Here is a 22,328-nt window from a genome sequence, read left to right as displayed (position 1 = left end):
TGCTAGTTTGAAATAAAGTGCTTCACTGTGTAAGAAAAAAGGCCTATCACAGTAGTACACAAGTGGTATGTTGATGGTGAAGTGAAATAAGGCTAAGCAATGGTGGTTTACCTTGCGAAGGAGCTAAGAAACAATGGATCCAATCAAAGAGCACTGGAGTAAGCGAATACATGCTTAACGCCAACTACAAATCTAAGGGTTGGCAAGTGTTTAACAAGTTGTGCCAACCGTACTCAAATGCAGTGCAACCTGGATCTATGAGCCTCGTATTCAATGATTGATTACACAAATAATGATGCCAACAAAGAAATATGCTCAAAGGAGGTTGTTGACACTAGACGTGAATTACAACTATGCTTGAGGTACAACCATTTGAATCGTTTGATGCCCATTATACAAATTTTGAATGTCAATTTTTTTTCAAATCCCAAAAAAATAGTTTTTTGGTTCAATAACCTATCAAGTTTTATATAAATTTTTCGATTTTATAGACTCAATGGTGAAATCTATTTTACTTCAAGATACACCCAACAAACCTTTGTAATAATATATGTCCACAAAAAAATGCAAAACCCTAGAAATTCAAACTCCAAGAATCCTCCAAAACTAAAATTAGGTAGGGACAAGATCTCACCAAACATGCCAAAATATACATGACTAATCTAGAACAGAACACAGATATTAAAACAGCATTAAACCCATTTATTCTAAATCAAGCATTAACTTCTAGTTGATCATAAAGGAGGCCAAATGAAATAATTCCATTTCGCATACCAAAGCAAGAGCTTTTTGAAGTAGATTTGCTCATAAGATGTGATTGATGTAATTGCTAGTAGGCTTGTGCAAGATTTCTACATGTACCTAACAAAATCAAAAAGATGATCATGGATGATTTAACAAAGGATGAGAATAGATATATAAAAAACAATGATAATATTAATGGCCTAAATTTAAAGATTAGAATGCATGTGGATGGCTAAGAGACACTATTTTCTAGAACAAGGATAGAGATGAATAGTCAAGATTAAATGGATGGATGAGATTGATTGAAATGATATTGACTTTTATTGTTGTTTTTAAATTATGTTTATGTTGATGGTTAATGGTTGAGATTAAAGATATAGTATAGAAATGAATGGTTCACATTTATGAGTTGACTGACTTTTAATTAGTCATGTGACTAGTTAAATACTTTTATTTCTTTATTTGTGATTGGTGAATGGAAATGGATTTGTTTATTTATTTTAAACAAATAAGAAAACTTAATCTAACCAAATAATGAAAATTATTTAATTAATTAGCAATGTGTCAATAACTTAGTGACAAAAATGGTGTTTAAAGAACAAAAAATCAAGTGTATATTTTGTCCTTTTTGAAACAACATTTCAACTACAAAAGTAACAATGTTTCAAAGTAATAATGACGTTGGGAATGTGGGTTTGGACGCAAAGCTTGCTGCGGCCGCCCCCATTTCGAAGGGGATTTCTTCCCATTCTGCTCCACCTCTTGGGGGCAACCGCCCATATGTTGGGGTCTTGAAGAAGGTTGCTTCGGCTGCTAAGCCTTTTCCTCTTTGTAGGTCCATTGCCCTTTCTCTAGAGGAGGATACTGTGGCTGAGATTGATCGTGTTGCTTCTGTTTTTGCTGCTCATAGACTCATTTGTAGATTCAGGGGTTTTTGGCCCAACCTTCTGAAACTTCATGTGTGGATTTCCAAGCACTGGGAGCCCCTCATTTCTAGTACAGTTCATATTTTCCCTTTAGCTAAACGGTTTTTCATAGCAAAATTTGACATTGTTGAGGACAGAAATTGTATTCAGTGTGATCATTTCTTCAGTTGGGATGATCGTTTTGTGTTAATGGTTAAGCCTTGGCACAAAGATTTCAATCCCTCTTCTGAAACTTTCAATAAGATGCCTCTATGGGTTAGAATCCCTAACCTTCTACTACATCTTTGGGTGGATTCTCTTCTTGAGGAAGTGGGTGAGGCTCTTGGGGACTTCATGATGTTTGATTCTGATTCCTTTAATATACGCCATTCTACATATGCTCGCATCTTGGTGGACATTAATGTGTCTAAGGGATTGCATCCAGAGATTAAACTTATGTCTCCTAAGGACCGTTGGATTTAGCCTTTAGACTATGAAGGGATTCCCTTCAAGTGCAGAAGGTGCTTTAAAACGGGTCATGTTGCTGCCAAATGTGATCTTGGTGTTACTAAGAAACGCTTTGTGTCTTGGTGGAACGGTGCTTCAGCTCGGCATTATTTTGTTGTGAAGAATTCTTCACAGCGAAGTTTTTCCCAGGTGGTTACTCAGGACAACCCGGCTACCACAACGGTCTCATTGACGGATGGGGAGGCTTCCCCCATGGTGGGTGGCTTTGTTTCCTCACGACCTGAGGTGGTTGTTGGGGGTTGTGGGTTGTCGACTGGTGTTTCTTTTGTTGAGGTTGTCCCTCTCGTTGTTGTTAGGAAGGAAGGTGAAGTTGTTGGTTCTTTGGTTACTAGATTTGCCCCAGTTGCAGGATCTGACCAATCTGTTGGGGTTGTCCCTGTCTCTGGAGAGATTGCTAGTGCAGTCCCAGTTACCAGGGTTGTTTCTGGCTCTAGCCCTGCTAGTCTTTCTGGAGTTGTGTTGTATGTTGGTCACTCCATGGTTCTTGGGTTTCCAGGGTAGATTCGTTGGAGTGGCAAGATGAGGCTACTAAAGTTGAAGATGGTTGGATCAAGGTCAAAAGCAAACATTCTAAGTAGTCCTCGCCTTCTTTTGACATGACCCTTCGATCCCACAAGAAGGGTTCCATAGGGAAATTCTAAGTTTGGGGGGTTGTCTTTACCCCTATGAGCAGTTGGAACTTTCTTTACTTTATTCTCTCTGCTGCCCGTTGTTTGTTTTGGTCTGCCTGTAGTTGGGTTTTTCTTTTCAAGCAACTTTTCTCTTGGGGTCTCTACCCTTTCTTTGTTTTGTTTCGTCTTGTTTTGGTTCTGTTCTGTTTTGTGAACTTGATTAAATATCTCATGTGATGGGGTTGCAAGAGCCCCTTGTAAAACACGTTTTGTATAGGGTTTCGGGTCCCTTAAAAACCTGTTTTTGCTTAATCAAAAACAATGTTCCCAAGAAAATAAATATAGGCACTCGATGGGATGGCATTGGTGATAATATTAGCCCAAGCATTGAGATTTTTATTTTAGAATTTGATAATTTGACTTGATTAAAATTAATGGAATGGATTGATTAGATGATAATTGACAATTGAATTGAATTAATTGAATGGTGATTAAAAATTAGATTGAATGATTTCAACACTTTGATGAATTTGGGATCCTAAATATCAATCTTTTACATGATCTAATTTAGACATTGTAATACCATGCAATATTTTGCTATGAAAATAACCACCTAAGATATAGGAGCATCAATGAAAGCACAAAAGACCTAACATGAAAGAACAATTAAGATTACATTGATAAACCCCCATACATATGAACAAGGGTTAAATAGGATAGCATAGTATTATGGCATGTCTTAATCTTGTTAATTGAGACATAAGTAAAAATGCCTTAAGTAAACATGGGTAGAGAAGTGTGAAAAGGACCTTAAAGGGAAACCAATTAAGTAATATATCTCACTCACACCAACACCCCACTTAACTGCAACTTGAGGAGAATGACAAAACATGCAACAATACAATGATGGATCTCAACTACAAGACTTAATGAGGTGATGATGCACAAAAGAACCTATCACAAACAAAGAAAAAAAGAAACCCTTATAGGAAGGAGAAAAAGCCTTTGAAAGAGAACATCAAATGCCCTCAAGAGTATGAGGAAAAAAGGAGAAAATGTCACGTGAAGAAAAAGTTCCCCCCCAAAGAGAGGAGAGCCCATGCTAATCACCCCTGCCCACCCCACCCCCATGCCTCCATGTATAACCTCTTGAGCCAATGATGGATGGTGAGCAATGAATGCTAAAGATGATCCAAGATTTTCAAACAACAATTCTCTCTTGAGCAAGAAACAAAGCCAAGGATGTGTGTAGTATTCCTTCACACTTTTGAAAGAAATATGAGGGAAGAGAACACAAGATGTATGATGTCTCTAAACTCTACTCAAGTGCCCCCATGTTAGAGTCTTAAGGTGTAACAATCAAATCAAGAGTATCTAGCCTAACTAAGAAAGGTGGCAATTCAAAATCTAGTAGAGACAATTGTAGAACAAGATCCATATAAGATGCCTCCTCCAAATGTGATTATCGTCGATGTATAAAGCTGTCTTTTTCTCTATGTATTTACTCTATTTTTTATTTTGTTCATCATTTGATCAGATCTAAATGTTTGTTACTTAGGTCTTAGGGTTAAGGCTACATGGTTGAATAATTTATCGTTAGACCTTCCATCAATGACGATATCAGTTGTTTAGCCAAACACTCTTGTTGTTGTCTCATCCGTTGTTAATTTTCCTTGATACCTTTCATGCGGCCTTCATATAAAATTCCTCTAGCATTTAATTTCCCCATGGCTATCTTTTGAGCTCTACTGTCACTATCATAGAAACCTTCCAGATGCCCACAAGAATCAAATTGCTATAATACCAAAATGAGTCATAAACTCTTAAGATTGAAATTCAAGAATCACAAAATTGTTTCAAATACTTGCTACTTGTTAATGCAAATGAAGTTTACTTAAGGGTAGAGAATATTGGGATCAAAAACAATAATATAAACTTGCCATAACTCAGCACACAAATTTTAACCTAAAAAACCCCAATGTGGAGGAAAGACATGTTTGCTACCTTCTGTGTTATCAGAAGATAATTACAAGTGACTTCTATTCTGCCCTCTTTTGTTATCTCCTTCTATGAACATGTGAACTTTCCGTACAATATTTCTCCTTTCCTCTCAATCTCCAAAGCATGCTTTCAAGTTTCAAATCAAGTCACAATCCCCTTTCATAGATTTCTATGAACAATAAGGTTCTCCCTAGCCCTAGAAGGATTCCCATGCACGCAAGAAGCTGAAATAGAGATTGTACAGTTCACATTTGCAAAGTGCTCGCTATCAGTGGACAGTAACAGAGTTGTAGCCCAGACCATGTCTCTACCACAAATCAAGTTAGAGTCCCCTTTTATAGATTTCTGTAAACAGCAGGATTCTCCCCAGCCCTAGAATTGCTGCACACACAGGAAGCTGAAATGGCAATCGTACAGTTCACATTCCAAAACTGAAGTGCTCACTATTAGTGGATTGCAATGTGGTTGTAGTCCATACCATGTCTCTGCCACGATTGTGGTCCTGTCCAACTGCATTTCACTATATGTTTTCTGTTTTGTTCATATTTTTTGTCTAAAATTTAAATTCATTTTACTATTCAAATACATTTTCCAAATCCAATATGGATCACAAAATAGAAATAATGCTTACACTAGCATCACCAGAGGACCAGTAGGGCTCAATATAGAGGAAAATTAGCGCTCAAATTTAGGAGGTTTTTGACTCAAAGGAGGGTTACACCATCAGGTTAGTAAATGAGTAGGCCTCAATATAGAGGAAAATAAGCGCTTAAATTTAGGTGGTGTTTGACTCAAAGGAGGGTTAAACCATCAGATTAGTAAACGTGCGCTCAGTATATACATATGCAGTGGTAAAAGAGTCAAAAAAATCCCCTAGCATGTGATGAAACAGTTTCTTTGTTCCAGGACTTTTCCTTTGAAGAAAGCCCTATATTCACTTGCAATATGATCCAGGTAAAAGAGGAAAGAGTAGGACAAAGTATGTAACTCTGGAAAGGTTTGTCCCTTAACAAGCAAAAACCAGTTATAGATTATAAATAATTGGTGTCTCAATATTGCCGTGAAAACTTCCAGACATCATTCATGTTAAACTAAAATTCTTAAACTTCCTACTTTAAGAAACTAAGACATGTAACTTGCAAATGATTTTCAAAGATTTACTACGGAATCTTGCGTCAGCTATGATTTTACAAACAGATTTTGACAATGACCCAGAAGGTTGTCTGTCTCTTCTCAAATAGATGGCCTTATCTTGTATCTCAAGATATTCTTCATTTCAAAGAATAAAAAGTCAATGAATGTGAACACGGGAGATTTTTTGGGAATTCTTTTCCAAGCAAGGCATGCTCCTAAATGTACCTGTCATGGTTGAGGCTGTACATCCAATCTAGTCAAGCAGTGCAGTTCATTGTCATTAGGAAAATGATCCAACAATAAAACATCTGAATGATCATTAAGCTCATCGATGAATCCAAACCAGTAAATCACCAATCCCGGGCCAAATCTATTTACATACCTACATCAAAGAAACAACTGATGACAAACTATAAAATAAAAAGTAAATAAAGGTGAAAAAATATATAAATAGTACAGGCAAAGTTATGTCTTCGAACTTGGTCACATCAAAAGATTAGCTTACCTCTTTCATACCAATAGAAAACATGAAAAAGTCATTATGAATCTAGCAATCTTTCTAACATACACATTGTAACACAGAAAAATTCAGGAAAAACATGACAATATAACAATATAAGTAAAACCGAAAATTAGCAAAAAATAATGATAATAAACCTGTATTTTATTAATGTTTTCCTGTTTTAGTCAACCGATGTCTCAGTTGCCTGTTTGATTTCCCATTATATTTTTTTCATTTGAAGACAAGTTTGACTCAGTTTTGTCAGTTTACCTGGTGTGCCAAATGGCATGCTAAAAGGCATAGCAATGAGCTGGGATGGTTTAAAGGGGCTTAAATTCTAGAACACACCCTAAAAAAAATTCTGATTCTACACCTCTGAGCTTTTCGTCATAACAAATGAGGTGGCATCAAAGTGCAGCATGCATGCACCTTTGCAAAGCTAATATCTAATTAAGGTTTCTGCACCGAGATCTAGAAATTTAATTAATGAGAAAAATGATGGAAATAAATTTGCTACATTTAAGCATTTAGTTGATTGGAGTAAAACGCATTCAGTTCTTTTTGTGTTTTGGGGTTTATTCTCCTTTTTGCACGTGTGCCAAGTTATTAGATTTATCTTCAATATAGGCTCTCACAAAATCTCTTAGCAAAATTAGCAAATATAAAGTCCTAAATACATACTATATCACATAATTAGAGCAGCCTGCAAAAAACATTGACAATCTCCTAAAAGTTAAATTTATCTAGATGTTATTGTCTGCTCATGTAAGTCAACCATCCAGCATGGAGGAATTAGATTGTGTGGAGGTATGGATCCCTGGGAATTAAACATTTACTGTCATCATGCTACAAAGAATTATATAAATCTCACACAAAGAACTGTAATCCTGAGGTAGGCTACAAGCAAAGTTTCATGCCAAAAAGTGTCACAAATTCACATGTAAGTTTAACCAAAAGTCTGACATACTAAAGGCCTCAATTCCAAGACCAGTTTCTAGCAAATTATGAGTTCATGTAATTTTGGTTAGTATTGTTTCCCTTAATAGCTTATTTCATGAACCTAATGCTCAGCCAAGTTGTGACCTATAAGAGCCTCCAATCAGGTTTCATGACAACTCTTCCCCTTACGAGACTTACTATCATCAATGGCTTTAATACTATTCAATTCTAAAGATTTTTTCATCTGACATACATATATGAAGATATAAAAGTACCATGCAATGCATCCTGTTCAAGCTCTATTAGTATATTATGGTTACCTTATAGTTATTGCTGATCTCCAAAGGAACACAAGTGATAGGACTACAGTTCATACAATTTCAAGGCTGTAAACCTATCCGGCTATCCTCTTTCAAACATTAGTTCAGCACAATCTCATTGTGTTTGGAAGCCACAACCCATCATTGTATTTGTATCTCCATGACACATAAATATAACCATAAATACCTAGAATTATAAAAATGGACTCCCAATCAGAACACATGTGAAGATTGATAAGATCTTAATCACAAGACCGACAAGAAAATCCCCTTAACTTACTCCATTCCTCCAAGTCAGTCATCCTACCTAAAGGGTTTAATCATAAAAAACACATAATGTTCATGGTCTTTGCACCTAGTTAACCTCCCTAAGTGGCTTTCATTTTGTATTTATGGAGCCCTTTAAAGTGAAATCCAGTCAAAATGTTTTGTTGTTTCTTATAACACGTGCATATTTGGCATTCTAAGGTCAACCTACAATAATAAAAGAGTGATTATAAATGAGTTCATGCAGAAATGATATCTGAGATTAACCTAGAAGTAAGTTCCCAGTGTGAAATATTAGACTAGTCAAGACAAGCAGATAAATGTTGTTCCCATATCAACTTTTAGCACATCATGTGCAAATGCATGTCAACATGTACTCCCACAATTGTTCATTTTCAATGATTTGTTATAGGCCAGGCCAGATTATGTAGCTCAATCTTCTTGAAATGATATGTTAATTCACCAATACTTGCATTTGCTTTGGCTATGTTACAAATGGTTTCTAGACATTTTTTAATGATTCTTCCGTAATCTTGAAGACGGTTCTAGCTCCTACAATGTTTACAAAATTCATAGCAACCAAATAAACCCCACTCTAGTGTTGGTTGTGAATGAAATATTATTCTTATCTAGATAACGTTAAAAAATTATTACTTCATTGTTAGAATCTTTGGACAACTTTCTCATCTCCCTCAAAAAGGGAAAATACCACCATCAATAACCATCAATCAGAAATATTTCATATTAAGGACAGGAAGATTTATCTTTTGTGTTACTGTTGTGATTTCATGCCCCCCTTGAATTGCCCATTGATTACAATGGATCTGAGAGATCTAAATGGGCCAGTCATGCTCAAAACATGCCTCTAGTTGTTATTGTTTCCCCCTTTTATGTTTTAGTCAATTACCCATGTTACAAATCCCAAAATTGGCTGTGTAAAAGTTGTCAGAGATTTGGCAAGTTTTCAGAACCACATCAAACCCTAATAAGGTTCTCAAAACCCCATGGAAGCCCGACATACATTTTCCAACTTTTTTAGGGAAGCAAGTTTTCTGTTAATTGGCAAGTTTATAAGGCTCACAAACCTCCCTAGGTTGCCAAAATCGGTTCAAGTGCTGCAGATTCCACCAACAGCAAAAAGGGAAATCAAGAGAGTCAAGATTTGAGTTGTCTCAGAGAATTCTACAAATTCCGAAACCTTCATTGGCCCTTGACAAGGTTCTAGAAACCATCCAAAAGGGTGACAACTTGAAGAAAAGGAACAAGAAAGCAACAAAGTAAGTAAAAGTCAAGGTTACCAAGAGACAACGGTACTTGGAGAATTCGGAGACTGGTACCGGTACTGGTACAACTAATTTTCAAAAATAGGAGACGGGGTACTTGGAGATGCCAATCTTTTTAAAATATAATTTAATAATTTCCAAAAAATATAATGACAAAGAACTTTGAAAACAAGAATAGTGGTAAAGTTTAACATTAACTTTAAAATTGAACAAATATTGAAATTAAAATTGTGTATACTGTTGATACCATAGCCAATCTAAATTGTTTAGTGAGAGTAAGGTAATATAGATGTTGAGCACACTCAATATTGTCAGCTAAATAGTAAAGGCAATTTCTCTTTATACTATTACAATGATAAGAAATCAGTCTTCTCAAAAAGTCTACTGTGTCAATAGATCCAATCAACTATAACTTTGCATGGATTTTTGTCTTCCTGTGAAACGGTTTCCTTATTAGTCATTTCCCTACCACTTTGCTTTGCTGCAAGCTTATCTTATTTATTTGCTTAATTTTGGCCTAAGTTTTCTAGCAAGAGACATCAATTGTTGGTTGCAAAAATTTGGAGACGGCAGCCAAAAGCACCCTATGCATCAAGAAGTTTCCGGAGACATATCTCCGTCTCCAATACATGTCTCCAGGGATAGGAGACGGGTCTCCTGGTAACTATGATAAAAGTTTAAGCTTTTCACAATTTCATGAGTTTCTAAAACCTTTGTCTAAAGTTGATGAGGTTCTCACAACCTCGGTGCATGCCGACAAGCTTCTCTAAACTAGTTCACTTATTGATAGCTTTGCCGAAATGTTCAAATTGGTGTGAACAAAAAGAGAGAGAAATGAAAGTTAAATTTTTGGCAATTTTAAGAGTGACAAGGTTCTGAAAACCTGCACTCTTATCGACACCGACTGCAAGTAGGAAAAAGGGACGATTCTAAGGCTTCCTTTTTCCACCTACCACTCTACAACGCCATTAACACCTACAACAACTAGACTTCAATCCAAGGAAGCTCCAAAGGGGCTTTAAATGCATTCTAGCAGGGAACTAGGAGAGAAAGGACAATACATGTGCCTTATTCAATGATGCAAACTTTCTTTTGTCATAACTCCATCTCCAAATCACGATTTTCAAAGGATTTCATCGGATATCTTCACCTTCCTTGCACTCAAGCCTACGATTCATCAATGTTAGGGCATGGTTAGGGGCAGCGAATGTTTTTTTTACACCTCCCAAACAATCAGATTGGATTTGCAGAGGACATTTGTAGATAGAGCATTGATGGCGTTTGCGGCTGAGGGATTCCTATGCAGCCATGTTGTCTCTTCCTAATGACTATTTAGGGGCCAATCCTCTATTTGTTAAGAGTTCCTCATTCATTTCTCTATTAGAAAGTCGTATATTTTTGCATTTATTTGATACTATAAATAGGCTCATGCCTTGGAATCAATAAGATTGTTGTTTTACCTCTTCTCTCCTTTTGATGTGTTGTGTGAATCTTTCTCATCTTCATATCTAGATGTGTTATTGGCCCTTTTAGACATATATGTTGTGTATAATCCTCATCTTACCTCCATTCTTGTTTAAGAGAGTTGATGAAAAGAGACCTATGCGAAGTTTGGTAATCTTCATTGGTTTGTTGTGCTATTATGAGCAAGAGGAATCAACTTAAATCTAGGTGCATCAGCACCCTTTCCCTTTCAGGCATCCCTTCTTCCCCTTTTCTTTGGAAAATCAATAGAAGAGGATTAGAATCTTAGTTTTGTTCTATGTTAAGTTGGATCAACACCCTAATCTAGGTTTAGGAAATCAGCCTTCTCCAAAGGTTTGATCTCAATTGTAAGGTCCCACACCTTGAGATCATTCCCATGTTTCCTTGAAATGTTGCATTGTGCTTAGCAAGGGTGCAATTTCATGTGAGAAGAGTTACATATATTTCAATGAACTTAGGGTACCCTGAAGTCTTTAAGAGACTATTGAATTGAATTTTTCCATATTTTCTCAAAAAGTGTACACATTTCCTAAATGTTTCATATCATGGCTGCCAAGCATATTCTGAAGAATATGTCCTTTTCATTTTACTAGTAATCTTAAGATTATCAAATTGTAATCCCTATGGAATCAACTAAAGTGCACAATTTTGGAGCCTAGTCAAATCCAATGATGACATGGCATTTCCAAGCAGATCTCAAAATGATTCAAAGTTGGGTCCAAGTTTTGCACTTTTTTTTTACTATTTCACATGGATAAAACCCTCAATGCCAAATATTGTTTTAAAAAGCATAACATGTTCATTTCACTTCTCAATGTGCCTATAATAACAAACAAAGTGTTATAAGTTAAAATGGAAAATCCTATTCGGAAGCATAACAATGCACAATTGTTGCTCCTCTATCCTCAACTAGTCTAGAATTTTCTATCCTCAACCTATCACCAAGTATGGCACAATTTAATTTTATCACTTTAAAAAAATTATTATTAAATTGTATGCATGCTTTTGGTTTTAACTGTATATTTTCAATCTACATGGACTCTCGAAAACTCATGCCAACTATTATTGAACCATATATCCTAAATTCAATAGTTTTTTAATTTATGTATATTAATAACTTAAAATGTTTAATGATATATATACAATAAAGTAGTATAATAGTTTAATTTCTTTTATTATTTTATACTTCAATTTATAAATATAAACATTTAATACTACATATACAATATAACAATGTGGTGATTTAACAACATATCTTGCCAAGAATTTTAATACTGTGATATTTTGAATTTAATTCAAGTTTTTAGGCTGCAAATATGTATATATTTATGATTTTAACTTTTTTATGTCCATATGCACCCAGCCCCAAAAAAATAATCATACCAATACCTTACCCAATTCCAATTCAGCAACTTAGAATGGGACACGTGAAAAGCCCTTACACTTACAACTATACCATTAAGTGGAATTATAGGGCCAAATAAACATGTTTAGCTTGCATTCATGTAAGGTATTTGTAGAAGAGGTGAAGTATAGTGGTGTTATTACAAATCAAAATATTCCAACTATTTAGCATTATTCTCGACACTTTGTGGCCTGCAATAGTCAATTTCCTCCAGATCCCTATCAACAAATTCAATTTGAAATTTAACTATTTCATTTCTTTGCAATCTTGAATAAGCCTTGAGAAACCTATTGCTGAAGGCACTAATTGGTTCATGCTCTTCTTATCACCTCAATAAATTGTCTATACAAATTAGTCGGATTGATTGGAATCTTGAATTTTGCCAAGAACGTCCTTCAATTCTTGCCAATTATGGATTGAGTCGGCTGGCAAATTGATGAACCAGTAAAATGCTTCTTCACCTAGCGAGAAAGGAAATACCCTGCAAGCCACATCCTCGTACTCAATCCTCCTATTTTGAAGAGTATCCTCAAAAATCTTAATATGCTCATCCGTTGTCCGATTTGCATCATTGACCTGAAACTTGGGGCAAAAATGCTCCAGATTCTTGGGCATGTCACAATAATCCGTAAATGTAGTAAGAGGAGAGGCATTAGCGTGGTGCCAAGCCATTGCCACATTTGTTTGATTTGGTATGACCACTTGAACTGGATTTTGTTGAAATGACTGCTTGAACTGGATTTTGTTGAATGCTTGATTGGACAACTACTTGAATTGAACTTTGCTGATTGCTTGGTTGAACGATTCCTTGAACTTGATTTTGAGATGGTAGAGTTTGGAACAAACTCGAAATATCTTCTCCTTCTCCACTTGGTGATCCTTCACTTGATGAAATTGTTTTCTTGTTATGGCTTGACTTGGAAGGAAACTCCAATTCCAGAAGCTCCTTTGATGATCCTGGGGTAGATCTTAGAATTCTTTGATACTTTTCCAGCAAATATGAAATGCTTCGATCCAACATGCCCCTCCCTCTAACACCAATTCTGTTGATGTGTTCTTTTTATGACACCTCGAACACAAAATAAAATACTAAGTATTTTATCCTCTCTTGAACAAGAACACTTCAAATGCTAAACAATGTGATCAAGTAAGGCTACCCCAAGGTTTCTATAGTCAGGTCTTGACATGCAAATTGGATAGACTCAATGAAATGATGTGATATGCTGGTATCACAAAGGGACTTGCGCTTCTAGACTTGGATATTAGACTAACTCAAACTTCAAATAAACGGCAAAAGATAAGGGTTTACAGAAATCTAGTCTAAGAATCTAACAATGTAAGAATTGATTGGTGACTTTGTGAAACCAAACCTAGCTTTGCTTCGCCATGAGGAAACAACTACAAAAAAATGGTGGAATCTCCAAAGGGTACGCAAAAGATTTTCAAATCACTTATGCATGTCAACACCATAAGCATGTGAATCAATAAGCATAAAACAATTGAAATTAAGCTTTTGAAATAAGTTCAGACTAACCATACACTGCAATTTGCAATCAACAAATTACAAATGGTATGAACATATATGTTTCACCATAAATCAACAACAATATCTTCCATTCAACTATTCAACACGATGTAAACAAATCTAGGCTAATTGAGAAATAGGAAACCATGCTAACATACCAAAACAACACAAATTGTCACCAAGCTTCAATGAGTTTGCATTTATTCTAGTAGTGTTTTAGCAACAATTTCACCAAGAAGTCTCTCTTACAAATGAAATGAGCGAGCCTCATATAGAGATCTCAATTACAATCAAGGGCCCAAATTGATTTGAAATCAATGGCCAAGATTAAGACAACAAAACCCTAGACAAAACCTAAAACCCTAAAGCAAAGCCACTAAGGAAAGCAAAACCAAAGGGGTCCTCATTTGCAATGGGGCGATGTCTGAAAACGTCACAACAATACCTAAAAGATTTTATTAAAGTAACTCAGAGTACATGCCACAAGTTCCTCACTCCAAGATAGACCAAAACCTATTCTATTAAAAACTGCCCAATTTCCCCAATATAGATAAAAAAATTGATCATGTGTAAAGATGAGTAGATAAACAATGTCATAATATCCGTCTGGTACTATGTGGATACAAGAGTGATGTATCAAAAGCTTGTTCTAATATAATACAAAATTCAAATTCTTATTCAAGAAAAAACTGATAGAAGGCAAGAATATTACATCTGGAATTGTTGAACTCCCTGGGTCTTGTGACTGTACTCATCTCCAAAGGAAGCCTTGCTGTCGATCCAATTAACTATGCGACCACACACACCAATAGGAACCTCCAATTTGATATCTGGAGTTTTGCTAAATCCTGCTGCACGTAAAGCTTCTTCTGATTGGAATGGAATCTCCAATTTCTGTAGCCTTCTCCTTAGCAAATGCTCATACCTTCAAATTAACATTGTAGAACTCAGCCAAAACATCATTGAACTGATTAAATGACTGGAGAGAGATTATTTTTCAAGGAAAAGAGGCATTAACGTTGAATCCACAATATCAGCAAAGTTTAATGTAAAAAAAATATAAAGCAAGGTAAAACCTCAGAAATCGTGAAAAACTGGAAAAACTTAAATCCAGTCAAGACAAGTTCATACAGTAAATAGAACACAAAATAATAAATTATGGCTAGAAATAGTAAATATAGAATACAAAAGAAAAATTTTAAATAAGATGAACAAGGTGAAAAGAATATGAAAATAGAGCAAAACTGACATTTAAAATAAAAATTAAAAAAGAAGGAAAAATCAAGTCCTAGTCATACTTTGATTTGATGATGGGGTTGTTGCCAGCTTGATGGCATTATTGTAACATTAATGATAAATTTATAATGTAAACCAGACAAAACTGAGAAGATGGACATTAGGATTGAACAAGAAACAATGTTTTAGGTTTGGTAAAGGATTTTGATATAGCCTAGCATGCACATCACAAATAATATGCAACAAACCTTAGCAAAGTGGTAGGTCTTCCTGGATGGAAATAATGAAAAAATATGATGGTTTAACAATTAGAGATTAAAAATTATAAGACAATGATTCAAAAGTATTTTGGATTGAAAAAAATGAAACAGATAAAGATAGTGCTAAATAATAATCATTCCGTTTATGCTAAATGGTAACACCATTTAAAATTCCAGATCGTGTCCTCTTGGCTTAGTTAACTATGCATTTCTTGAAAAGGTTAAAGGCAAAGCATTGTGCTGTAACATGATGAAGGATATACTGGCATCCTAAGTTTGTTAACTATGTCAATTTGGAGGGACATCCCTAAAGGATTGCAATGACAACTAAAATGGGCATGTTTATGCCATTGTTGCAATGCTTGATAGCCCTTCAGCAACAACTAGGAAGATTATGCATCTAATAAGGCAAAATTACCACTACTTAAGACGATTTGACATCAACATTCCCTCTGTGTTGCAGGCTATATACGGCCACTGACATTGTAATTTTTGACACCTAAACTTTTGCCATACAAACATATTGGAAGGGTGTGACATATTATACCTTATTCCATTTTCTTTGCTAGAAATAAAAAAGCCAGTGCAAAATATGGTACTCGATGTAAAACATTCTGTACTAGAAATATTGGAAAAGGTTCTGCAAAGACCGAGAACGAAAAACAGAATAAATAATAATGTCAAGAAGTAACCATGTACATTAACGAGGCTTTGATAGCACATTCATTTTTTATATGAAAGTGCTCAGATGCAAAGAAACCTAGGTTCTGAAAAAATGCTTAGTACCATAAAAGCTTGATTAGAGGTGGTAAATCTAAAGTAGTTAGACCTCAAACCCTATGATGTAAAAACAAGTACCCTTCAACAAAATGTAACAAATGCTGGAGAATACGAACAATGGTAGATATCAAATAATGAAAATGGCCTTCAACCACAGGGACACACTCCCCCCCTCCCCCAAAAAATCCCCGCATTTTTGGGACAGGGACTTTTCTGGGATGTCTGGACTTGGAGTTTTTATAGATATTATTGCAGAGTTTTGCAGAGTAAACCCAAGAAAACTATCCAAATAAAAGTTAAAAAAAAACTGATTGTGGTTGGAATCAGAGTTGTACACAAGTTACCGAGAAAGTAGTACTATCTCTGATTTATTTAAAAATAATAAGCCTGATTTATTCTGAGTTTGGGTGCTTTTTTAAGAAAATGAGGCACGCCCAAGGGGGATGGCCAGCCATCCCTGGGACAGTCAAGGGATGTCTTGGACGTTCCCAGCCATCCCCCTGGGTGTGCCCACCATTTCCGCGTTTTGGAAACGTTTCCAGAAAAAAAATCTTTTTTTGGAGACGGCAAGGGGATGTTTCCCACCATCCCCCTGTCCCTAGGCTGTCCCCTTTTCTGAAACGGCTGCAAATCTAGGGGAAACGCGTCCCTGGGTTAAACTAGTTTTATTGCTTTGAATTTGGTGAAATTTAGAGTTGAAAAGCGGGCATGGGGGTGGATTCGAACAGAAACAATGCAATTGTCAAGGACGACTAACAAAAGCTTTCATAATGCCATATTTTTACCTCACTTTCATAGTTCTGAGCAAGAAAAGCATCTCTTCAAGTTTTGTCATTGTACCAACAGAAGACATGCTTGATGTAGGGTGCATTTTTGGGGCTTTGCACAATATTGTTTTGATTTATATTTAGTGCCCAAATTTTGAGGGTCTAAAGCCTTGCTATCATTTTATACAATTGTTCTCCCATCTTAGGTTATGGATTATACTAGAGCATGCAAAAAGCCTGAATATAAATCTGCTCACTCATCACTTGGAAAAGAAACATTACTAGGGAAAAAGGTGCGAATATAAATCTGCTCAATCATTCCCTAAGAAACAATTTGAATTAACTATATCAGTATGTGGTTGCATGAAAGCAGGAGACTTGTAACAGTTTACAGATATTTATCAAGGATAATGAAATGGATTTTCGTAATGCTTCTCCACTATTGTTGTTGCTCAATGTAGTTCTGATAAAAGTTGAGTCTCTAATTTATACGGATTGTTTAAGTTTAAGAAAGCTTTTAGTCAAACAATATGCTACCCTATGCATTCTTTATATTTCTTTAAGGTATCTTATTAAACAGTTGGTGTGTCTTCTCTATGCTTCAAAATTTTGTATAAATGTCTACAAAAGGCATTGCAATATCCTTTTTGTTTCAATGGATGGCCATTCTATTATATAAAACTAGGGTAATAGGCTTGTGAGAATTAAGTGGTGATTGTGTCTACAATAGGCATTGCAATATCCTTTATGTTTTGATGGATGGCCATACTCTTTTATAAAACTAGGGAAATAGGCTTATGTTGAATTAGGTGGTGATTGTTAGTTGATATAGGTAAATAATGTTGAAATCAATAGCTAGAATCGGATTATTTAAATTAACATTTTAAATAACATATTGTAATAATTTAATGTAACTTGTGGCCATATGAGATTGGTCCTACTTGGGCACATAAACTAAGTGTAACGTGCTAGGGCAATAATAATGTAGCGTGTAATGGCATGATAGGTCAAGACCTATTCATGTAACTTGCAATGTAATCCGCACTTATTGCATTGTTTGGCGCCAAGGTTGCTATAGCCGACTAAGACAAAATCAATCAGTTGTATCGCCTATATAATCAAGACAATGTAGTTCATTACCTCTGCACATTACCAGCGAGCTGGCAAATCATCCTCAGCAAAGTATATCTGCTATTCAAGATAGCGATCCACCTCAGGTCTCTAATCAGCAACATTAGCATGTGAATTGGTGTTTCCTTCAAGTTAATTCTGTCTAAGACTGGCAATTCATCTTCCAGACTAAGCGAACATTATACATGACTGCATAAACATCATTCAGGGACAGCGAACACCTTTCAGTGCTATTGAATAAAGTTACAGTGACAGCGACCTGCATTTGAAGGATTATCAAAGTTGTAGCACTTCAGATAAGTCTGCTCTAGCATAAGAATATTGTAAGTGGGCTACTGTGATTGACCTAATTGAGATAATTATTGTTGGGTTTTTCACCTCCAGGAGGGAGGTTTTCCCAAGGTATATGTGTGTCATGTGTTGATTTTGTGGTTGTTTATCTTGCATCTTGATTTTTCGTTCCTTAATGCTTATTTGATTACTAAAAATTAACATGGCATCAGAGCTTTAGGTTCATTCTAAGTAATCAGATTAACAGTAAGCTTTCACCTTCAGTTTGTGGTTTTATTTTTCAAGATGGTGACAGGTCTGAAAGTAGAAGACAGACTTGATGGGGCTCTTAATTTTACCTCTTGGAAGGTTTGTGTTCTCCTTGCCCTTGAGAAAATTGATTTGCTGCAGTTTGTAGAAGATAAGGATCTGCCTGAGCTTTCAGATCCAGAAGAGTTAAAACAGTTCAAGAAGAATGCTCTTAAGGCCAAGAAGTTCCTAATTGATTCTGTAAAGGATCATCTTGTCCCAATCATCTCCAAGCTACCTTCAACCAGGGAGATGTTCAAACACTTAGAGGGAATGTATGAGATCAACAATATCAGCTGGGCACTTACCCTAAGGCAGCAACTACTTCAAGTCAAGATGGGTAAGGGAGATTCAAGAATGTCTTTCTTCATGAAAATTTAAGAATTGAAGGATCAACTCAGCTCCATTGGAAATGAAGTTGTGGACAAGGACATTGTCATGATTACACTAAATGGACTTCCTGATTCCTGGGATCCATTCATTCAAAGCATAAGCGGAAGATCTGAATTTCCCACATTTCATCACCTTTGTTCTGATTGCATTCAAGAAGAATCACGCTTAGCTGCAAGAGGAATGCTCAAGGGCACTCATGGAGGTGACCATCACATGCTTGCATCTCCATGTGTCAAAAGGAAGGGTGGTCATTGGAAGAAGAACTTCAAAAGAAATGGAGATTTCAGACCTCCTGTTGTTCAGGATTCAAGGAAGAAGCCAAGGGATCTTTCACAAATCTGTTGCTTCAGATGTGATAAGTTTGGACACTATGCTAAAGAATGTCAGAATCTGTCCAAGCAAAGAGAAGCGAACCTAAATGAAGTTGCAGATTCAAAGGATAACGAAGACTTCCTCTTCATTTCTGCCTTATCCAGCAATGTGCCAACTAACAACAACACTTGGTTGATAGACAGTGGTGCATCCAGGCATATCACGGGATACCGGGAGCACCTCTCAGACTTAATGGAGAAAGAGTCCAACCTTCATGTGGTAATTGGTGATGATGCTCAGTATTCGGTAAGAGGTTTTGGCAATACTTCTTTAAATTTAGAATCCGGTATCTCCTTGTATCTTAGTGATATTTTATTTGTTCCTGGAATTAAAAGAAATTTAATCTCCATTCCTACCCTAGAAGATAAAGGTTATCAAGTAGCATTTTCTGAGCATAGAGTACTTGCATGGCCTAAGAAATCTAGTTTTAAATTTTCTCGTGTTATTGGAAATAGATATGATAGTTTGAATAAGCTTTCAATTCACCCTATTCAATCACTCATTCATGAGGCTCCCGAATCTAGCGAGCTATGGCACAGAAGGTTTGGTCACCTTCACTTCCAAGCACTTCCCTCACTTGAAAAGATGGTTAAAGGTATGCCTAAACTTAGTCATTTTCATGATGATACTTGCAAAGGTTGTGCATTAGGTAAGAACACTAAAAGTCCATTTCATAAAAGTGAAAGTAGAGCCAAGGAAAAATTAGCACTTGTTCATTCTGACTTATGTGGACCTATGTCAGTTCCTTCTCCCAGTGGATTTCTATACTATGTTACATTTATAGATGATTTTTCTAGAAAAACTTGGATTTACTTTCTAAGATCTAAAGAATCCGATGAAGTACTAAGTAGGTTCAAAGAATTTAAGGCTCTAGTTGAAAATATATCTGGTAAAAGGATTAAAGTGTTAAGGTTTGATAATGGAGGTGAATACACCTCAAATAGTTTTCATGACTTTTGTGTAGAGACATGAATTAAGAGGGAGTTCTGCATCCCCTACAATCCTCAACAAAATGGTGTGGCTGAAAGGAAGAATAGAGCCATTGCTAAAGCAGCTAAAACTATGATTCATGATCAGGACCTGCAGACTTTCCTATGGGCTGAAGCATCTAAGACTACAATGTATATTCAGAACAGATGCCCTCATCGTGTCCTGAAGAACATGACTCCCGAAGAAACCTTCACTGGAGTCAAACCTGATATCAGTCACCTAAGGATTTTTGGAAGTCTTGTCTATGTTCATGTGCCAAAAGAAAAGAGATCTAAGCTAGAGCCATCCAGGAAGAAAGGTATCCTTGTTGGATACAATGAGTCCTCCAAAGCATTTCGTGTGTACATTCCAGGAGAAAGGTACATTGAGGTTAGTAGGGATGTTACGTTTAAAGAAAATATTGCTTTTAAGAAATCTAAAGGTTCCCTTGTCAATAATGATGGAGAAGTTAATGATAATCAAGATATGGATATTGATACTAACCCTGAGATTCGGAGGGAGTCTATTGAGCCTCCCGAACCTATTGAGCATGGTGATCCTCCTGAGCCTCTGGATCCAATTGATGGACCTAGAGATATTGCAGTTAGCAAGAAAAGACCACTTTGGGTTAGGAGCACAATTCAAGAAGCAAAAAAGTTTGCAGCTCCCCAAGGAACATTTAGAGAAAGCCGAAGATCTCAAAAATTCTCAAACTATGTTGCAATGATGTGCAATATAATTGAGACTAAACCATCAAGCATAGAAGAAGCTATGAACCAACAAGCATGGAAACTAGCTATGGACGAAGAGTATCAATCCATCATCAAGAATGATGTCTGTGATATTGTGCCTGGACCTAAAGGTAAGTCTGTTGTTTCTTCTAAATGGTTGTTTAAAATTAAACATGCTGCTGATAGTAGTATTCAGAAATATAAAGCTAGATTTGTAGCTCATAGTTTTTCTCAAAAGGAAGGCATAGATTATGACGAAACATTTGCTCATGTTGCTAGATATACTTCTATTAGAACAATTATAGCTATTACTACAGCTAAAGGTTGGAAGTTACATCAAATGGATGTAAAGACTGCTTTCCTTAATGGTGTCATTGACGAAGAAGTCTATATTGAGCAACCAGAAGGATATGAGATTCATAATAGAGAATCTCATGTATGCAGATTGAAGAAAGCTCTTTACGGCCTCAAGCAAGCTCCTCGACCTTGATGTGAAAGAATTGATAAGTATTTGGTCAGTTTAGGGTTTTGTAAGAATATGGTTGATTCTAACCTTTACTTTAAAGTATTTAATGGTGAAATGTTAATTCTGGTTTTATACGTGGATGATTTATTTCTAACTGGTGAAGATAGTCTCATCATTAGATGTAAGAAACAATTAGCCACTGAATTTGTAATGAAAGATCTAGGTTTAATGCATTACTTTCTAGGGTTAGAAGTATGGCAAAGATCTAATGAAAATATCCTTAGTCAAGGAAAATATACCATTGATATATTGAAAAGATTTGGTATGCTGGATTGTAAACCTATGCTTACTCCTATGGAAACTAACTTGAAGAAATTGAGTTTATCTGCAACTAACTCTAATTTTGCAGACACATCGGAGTACGGGCAGTTGATTGGATCCTTGATGTATCTAGTTAACACCAGACCGAATATTTGTTATGCAGTGAGTGCCCTCAGCCAGTTCATGAACAAACCAAAGCATGTTCATCTTGTTGCAGCCAAGCATATCCTAAGATATTTGCGAAGCACAGTTGGCTATGGGTTGAAGTATCCAATCAACACTATCATCACCTTGGAGGGCTACTCTGATTCTGATTGGGCTAGAAGTGTAACTAATGGAAAGAGCACTTCAGGAATCTGTTTCAGTTTGGATTCTGTCGTGATCTCCTGGGCCAGCAGGAAACAGTCCTCAGTTGCATTGAGTACTGCAAAAGTTGAGTACATTGCATCAAGTGTGGCATCAAGAGAAGCAGTGTCGCTTCGCAAGCTTCTTACTGGGTTGTTTGGACAACCTTGGGAACACACAGTCATTCATTGTGACAATCAAAATTGTATTAAAATGTCTGCTTCCAATGTTTCATGACAGGTCAAAACATGTGGAAACTCATTATCCCCATATTCGTGATATGGTACAGAAAGGTGCCATTCAGCTAAAATATGTCAGCACTGATGAGC

General features: G+C 36.1%; 1 protein-coding gene across 4 annotated transcripts in view; it reads right to left on the bottom strand.

Moving 5' to 3' along the window:
• Nucleotides 1-5,795: 5,795 nt before the first annotated feature.
• Nucleotides 5,796-22,328, bottom strand: part of LOC131076795 (uncharacterized) — a 64,748-nt gene continuing 48,215 nt past the window's right edge. For 2 of the 4 annotated variants that reach the window (XM_058014125.2, XM_058014124.2), the window contains 2 exons: nucleotides 14,362-14,574; nucleotides 5,796-6,305 (listed from right to left, as the gene is read on the bottom strand). In XM_058014125.2, coding sequence (XP_057870108.2) covers nucleotides 6,152-6,305; nucleotides 14,362-14,574 — 367 coding nt within the window. In that variant the 3' untranslated portion in view covers nucleotides 5,796-6,151. Of the gene's footprint in view, nucleotides 6,306-14,151; nucleotides 14,575-22,328 lie in introns of those variants that run through there. The other 2 variants (XM_058014126.2, XR_009113488.2) reach the window with 2 other exon arrangements.

The sequence above is a fragment of the Cryptomeria japonica genome, chromosome 11 (assembly GCF_030272615.1).
Source record: "Cryptomeria japonica chromosome 11, Sugi_1.0, whole genome shotgun sequence".
Taxonomy (NCBI): domain Eukaryota; kingdom Viridiplantae; phylum Streptophyta; class Pinopsida; order Cupressales; family Cupressaceae; genus Cryptomeria; species Cryptomeria japonica.
Note: the sequence above shows the minus strand (reverse complement) of the source record. Positions and strands in the feature narration are given on the sequence as shown.